This window comes from Fukomys damarensis, unplaced genomic scaffold (assembly GCF_012274545.1).
Source record: "Fukomys damarensis isolate Sample0158 unplaced genomic scaffold, DMR_v1.0_HiC HiC_scaffold_15, whole genome shotgun sequence".
In the NCBI taxonomy this organism is placed as follows: domain Eukaryota; kingdom Metazoa; phylum Chordata; class Mammalia; order Rodentia; family Bathyergidae; genus Fukomys; species Fukomys damarensis.
The window spans coordinates 4,941,078-4,946,449 of NW_022900927.1; the positions used below are offsets into that span (position 1 = coordinate 4,941,078).

Here is a 5,372-nt window from a genome sequence, read left to right on the forward strand (position 1 = left end):
AAAAAAAAAAAAAAAAAAAAGTTAAATAGCATTTTGGAGGCTGAGGCAGGAGGATCACACCACAAGCTTAAGGTCAGCCTGGGCTACATAGTGAATTCAAAGCATCCTGAACTGCATAGTGAGGGCCTGTCAGAGAGGGCGGGGAGGGAGGGAGGGAGAGAAACTGACTTCCTCTATTACATATTAATAAACCAGGGGTGGAGAAATGTGACGTATTTATGGTGGTACACATCTGTAATCTCAGTCATACATGAGGCTGAGGTAAGAAGATCATAAGCTCAAGATTAGCCCAGGCAACTCAGCAAAACCTTGTCTCAAAAAAAATTAAGAGGACTGGGGGTGTAGCTCAGTGATCCCAGTACCTAAGAGGAGAAAAAGATGCTGTATTCTTTGAAAGGTATTTATTTGTAGTATGGCTTTTACTCTGGTTTTAATAAAATATAGTCAAGGATGCAAGAGTCAAGAATTCAGAAATTCAGAACATAAGTATATTTTCTACCACTCTTTCTCACCCCTTTAAGGTTTTCTTCATCTCCACCACAAGTAGACCGTTTCTTTAACACTGCTGGGATGCTGCATATGGCAAAGTCAGACTTGGGATGAGTAGCCTGGCTTTGCTGGGAAGAGTCTATCCTAGAAGAAGCCACCTCTCACCTCCAGGCCCCGCTGGATGTCCTGCGCTGACTCAGGACTTCATATGCAGCCTGGATCTCCAGGAAGTGCCTCTGGGCCTCTTCTCTCTGCTTCTGGTTGTGATCAGGGTGCCAGATCTTCACTAACTCCCGGTAACGCCGGTGTATTTCTTCATTTGTTGCCTTCTCTGAAAGGCCCAAAACCTTAACAAAAGCCAACAAATTGAGCTGGTGTATGCCTGTAATCCCACCACTGGGAGCCTAAGGCAGGAGGATCACTGCAAGTTCAAGGCCAGCCTGGGCTACATAGCGGGTTCAAGGCCAGCCTGAACTTCACAATGAGACAAGCTTGTCTCAAAAAACAAAACAACAACAACACCCAAAACCCAAAAACAAACAAACAAAGAGAAGCCAACAAATTAAGAGTCTCACAAGTTGTCAGGGTACCTGGGTCCCTTCCTGTTCGTTTGCTAAGTTAGGCCATTAATTTCTCTGGAATAGCCCAGCACCTCATTCTTTTGGGCCGGGGGTAAAACTTGGTGGTGGAGCACTTGCCTAGGATGAACAAAGCCCTGGGTTCAATCCCCAGCACCAAGAATAAAAAAAGAAGAATTCCAACTTTGACAAATCCAGGATTTCACACAAGGGCCAGAATTTGCCTTTAATCACAACTGCACATTTTAGTTTACTTATTTATTTTGAGACAGGGTCTCACTAATGTAGCCCAGGCTGACCTTGAACTCTTTGCAATCTTCCTGCCTCAGCCTAGCAAGTGCTGGGATTACAACTGTATGCCATGCTTGGCCAATAGTCCTAAACTAGAAACAACCCAAATATTAACAGGATGAATAGATTGTGGCATAGCCCTAAAGTAGGATACTATACAACAATGAAACAAATGATTTATAATTGCATGCAAGTATGAATAAACCTCAGTGTTTAATAAAAGACAGATACAAAAGAATATATACATTGCTGGGTGTGGTGGTGCACACCTGTATTATAGCATTTGGCAGAACTATGTAGCAAGACCTTGTCTCAAAAAACCTAACAAACAAACAAATATATACACTGGTTGATTCCATTTACAGTATTTGCTGTTCAAGAATGGACAAAACTTGAGCAAGTTTCAATCCCTAACACTAGAAAATAAAGAGGAAAAAAGAAAAGAAAAGAAAGAAAAAGAATGGGAAAAACTAATCTATAGTGATAGACTGGGGCTGGAAATGTAACTCAGCAATAATCACCTAGCATGTGTGACATCCTAGGTTTAATAGCCAGCACAAGGTGCATGTGTGTGTGCACACACATACACACACACACACACACACAATCTACAGTGACAGAAGGCAGAATAGAGGTTACTCTAGGGAAATATAGATGGGAAGGAACATAAAAGAAGCTTCTCAGTGCTGGAAATGTTTCATACCTTGGTCTAAATGGTAGACACATAAAATTGGTGCATGTTATATATGCTATACCTTAATATCCATACACATATTTTTTCTCTCTCACCATCAGTGTCTGTTGTACTTCACCCATTGCATGCAGAAGCACAAAAAGTCCAGGACTCACTTCCGGGACCCGGCCAGGGGACATGAGAACAGTACTTCCACATGGGAGAAACCAGCTCTAACAAGGCCCACTGGAACCCTGCAGCTGTCCCAGGCAGTGACAAGAGGGAAGAAAGCCAAACCTGGTATGCCAGCTGATGTTTCTCATCCTGAAAACTGGGAACAGACTCATAGAACTTCTCCCATTGCTGGAAATAGCTGCTGTGGAGGCCAGGATCCCCAACCAGGAGCCGCCAGATCCGAAAAGGCAGAAGGAGGACAGACTCAATGAGGCGGCCAAGCAGGGGGAAGAAGCTGAACCAGCTTAAGAAGGAGCCAAGGCTTTCTGCTATGTAGTTGAGGGTGGCAGCTGTGTTGCTCAGGGCACTGTATGCCAGCGGGCCTGTGAAAGCAAGGTATGCCAGGCCCAGCCGGTAGAGTCGCACACTGAGAGTCTCCGACTCTGCTGAGGATTTGTAGCAGCGATGCTTCTGGGCTGTGATGCTGGCAGCCAAGCTGATAGGCAGAATGGCTATGGGGCGGCCATAAAAGATGGGGGAAGTAAGGAATGCCACACCCAGAGTGCTTTTAAAGTTTGAGGTCTGGTTGCCAACAGCTGCCACCAGCAAGACCCCTAAGCCAACTGACAGTGGGAGGCCTACAATGTAGAAGTTGGCCATGGGAGAAAGACTAATCAGAGCCACAAGGCCAAAATAGATGCCCACTATCATCTGAGCTGCAAAGCGAATGGGACTCAGGGGAGGTGTCCCCTCATCTGGGCTTTGTTTCTGCCTCTGGCCTCTGTTGGCTTCTGCTACAAATCTTGGGAGCTTCCAGAACTCCCAGAGCCAACCTAGCCCACAACCCCCCAGGGTAAGCATCCACAGCAGGGCATGGCTGTCCCTTTCCAGGTATAGGTGGTGGAGGCCAAAAGGGCCCCCTACAGCCCAGAGAATATAAGTCACCAGGAGGCCCTTAGCCATTGTCTAGGATAGGGGCCTCAGAACAAGTCTGGTGGAACTTGACATTGCTCAAAGTGCAGAAATCTCAGGGTCCTCAGTGGGAATCATGGCCAGCATATCCACAGAGTTATCCTTAGACCCTAAGACATGGGGGGAAAAGTAGAATTGTAAGACTATATCCAAGTACCAACACAGTAATCACTTCCTTTTTCAATAACAGTTAAGTCCAGATCTACCTGAGTGTCGTTAAAATGACAGTTGTCCCAAACTCTTGTTCCAGTCCCTCAGTCCTATTCTTTTTTTTTTCTGTACCGGGGATCATACTTGGGGCCTTGTGCTTACGAGGCAGGTGGCACCACTGAGCTAAATCCCTGGCCCCTCAGTCCTATTCTTTACAACTACACCAAATTCAGATTTAGGAAAGAATTTTAAAATATTTTCATTGGGAAACTGATAACTCAGTGCAGGGACAAAAAAAGCAGAAGCTTACATTTCAGAACTCCCCTTAGCCACTGGCACTGGAATGACAGGGGTGACAGGGCAGGGGTGAGTAGGACGCCCTTTCCAAGATTCGCAAACATTTCCAAAGGCTTTGCCCACTCCACCCCCTTAGCTCCTCCGTGGCTGCTCTCAGTCACCCTACCCAGGTTTTAGATCCTTTCCAACCCTCCCATTTCTCCAGGCCAGGAAGTTATACCACAAGTCAAACTCGAAATGGGCCCTGAATTCTCACCACTTAAACATTCTGGTGGGCTGGGGGTTTAGCTCAGTTGGTTCCGCTGATCCCCAGTACCAAACAAACAACATTCTGGAAAACTTTTGGTCTAGACCTCATCACCCCACAACTCAACCCCCTGCTTCTGAGGCAGGCTTGGAAAAGCTCCGAAGCGTCTGGACAGATCCTCAGAACCAGATGCCCACTCGGCCCTGTGGGTGGAGCCGTACCTGGTGCCTGGGCTCCCAGGGCCGCGTCGGACCAGCCCTGTCCTTTAACCACGGGCTCAAAATGGCCCCTCGCACTCAGCTCCCACTTCCGTCCAAGTGGACTTTATCTCTGGGTCAGCTGTGTCACGGAAGTCGGGTCTCTCCGGGCCAGGCCCCTCCCCCAGCCCCTCGCGGCCCCATTGGGATCATTTCCGGCCCTGCCCTCAGGTAGCCAGCCTCGCTCCAGGCCAGCGGGTTTCACTCAGCTTTCTGGGGGCTTGGCGTCTCGCCTCGCCCGGGCCAAGCGCTCCTCCTGCAGTGTGGCACAGTGACCGCCAGGTGGCGCTGCCGAGTACAGAAGGGCGAGCAGGGCAAAGTCCCAGACTCATCCTGTCGCCAGGCGCTGGCACATCATCCCAGAGCAATCACTACCCGGGGGCTGTCTGGCAGGAGCAAGGTCGCCGTCCCAGCTGTGGCCCTAAAATTAAAAAAAAAAAAGTTTTGTGCCGGGGATTTAGCTCAGTGGTGCTGCCGCCTGCCAAGTTCAATCCCTGGTACCCACCTCCAAAAAAAAAGTTTTGATTTCCTCTTCATACCCCTACAAATGGGAGGCTGCACTGTCTCTCCTCACTTGGTTGCCCTTCCAGACGGCATCGGATGGTCCCACTTTCAGTTCCTAAGGCAGAGACACCCACCGACAGGCTGCAGGGAGGGACCCCCCTCTAGTTTGCCTCACTGCCCTGCTTCGGGCCTTTCAGTGAGGGTACTTCATATCTAGACCTGAGCCTAAAGAGCCCTTGGATCCACTGTCCTGGGCTCCAATCCTAGGTTCAGCGCCGTGACCTTGGCTAAATCATAACGCTTCTTGGGCCTCAATTTCTTCCACTGCAGAGGAGGGGCTTGGATCTCCCAGATCTCCCAGTCTAAATTTAAGGGAAGGGTGAGCCCAGTGGGCCTCAACCGGGCCCACTCCCAGCAGTAGGCAGTGCTCCCGAGTTCCCCCCAAGCCTTCTGCCCCTCGGTCCCCACTCTGACCGGGGGAGGAAATGCGGCTCCCCCCAAAGCCCTGTCGGGCGTGCTGAGCTCACTCGACTGGGAGGGGCCTCCGAGCGACGCCCCAGCCACGGGCTGCGAGCGGGGAGAGAGGGGCGCTGAATAATGAATGAGACTTAATTGGGCCCGCACTGCGCGGCAGCGCGCTAAGCTTGGCAAACAGCGCGGGCGGCAGCCGCGGCCCTGGACAAACAAACTAGCTCCGCGCGCTGGGAGCCGGATGGGGATGGCGGCGGAGGGGGAGGGCA

The 5,372-nt window shown here is 50.0% G+C and overlaps 1 protein-coding gene across 4 annotated transcripts in view; it reads right to left on the bottom strand.

The window, feature by feature from the left end:
• Dnajc22 (DnaJ heat shock protein family (Hsp40) member C22) overlaps positions 1-4,176 on the bottom strand; it is a 74,477-nt gene extending 70,301 nt beyond the window's left edge. For all 4 annotated transcript variants that reach the window (XM_010623622.2, XM_010623624.3, XM_033763553.1 and 1 more), the window contains exons 1-3: positions 4,093-4,176; positions 2,329-3,287; positions 655-836 (exon numbers count right to left, since the gene is read on the bottom strand). In XM_010623622.2, the coding sequence (XP_010621924.1) occupies positions 655-836; positions 2,329-3,168 (1,022 nt within the window). In that variant the 5' untranslated portion in view covers positions 3,169-3,287; positions 4,093-4,176. The remainder of the gene's footprint in view (positions 1-654; positions 837-2,328; positions 3,288-4,092) is intronic.
• Positions 4,177-5,372: the final 1,196 nt, after the last annotated feature.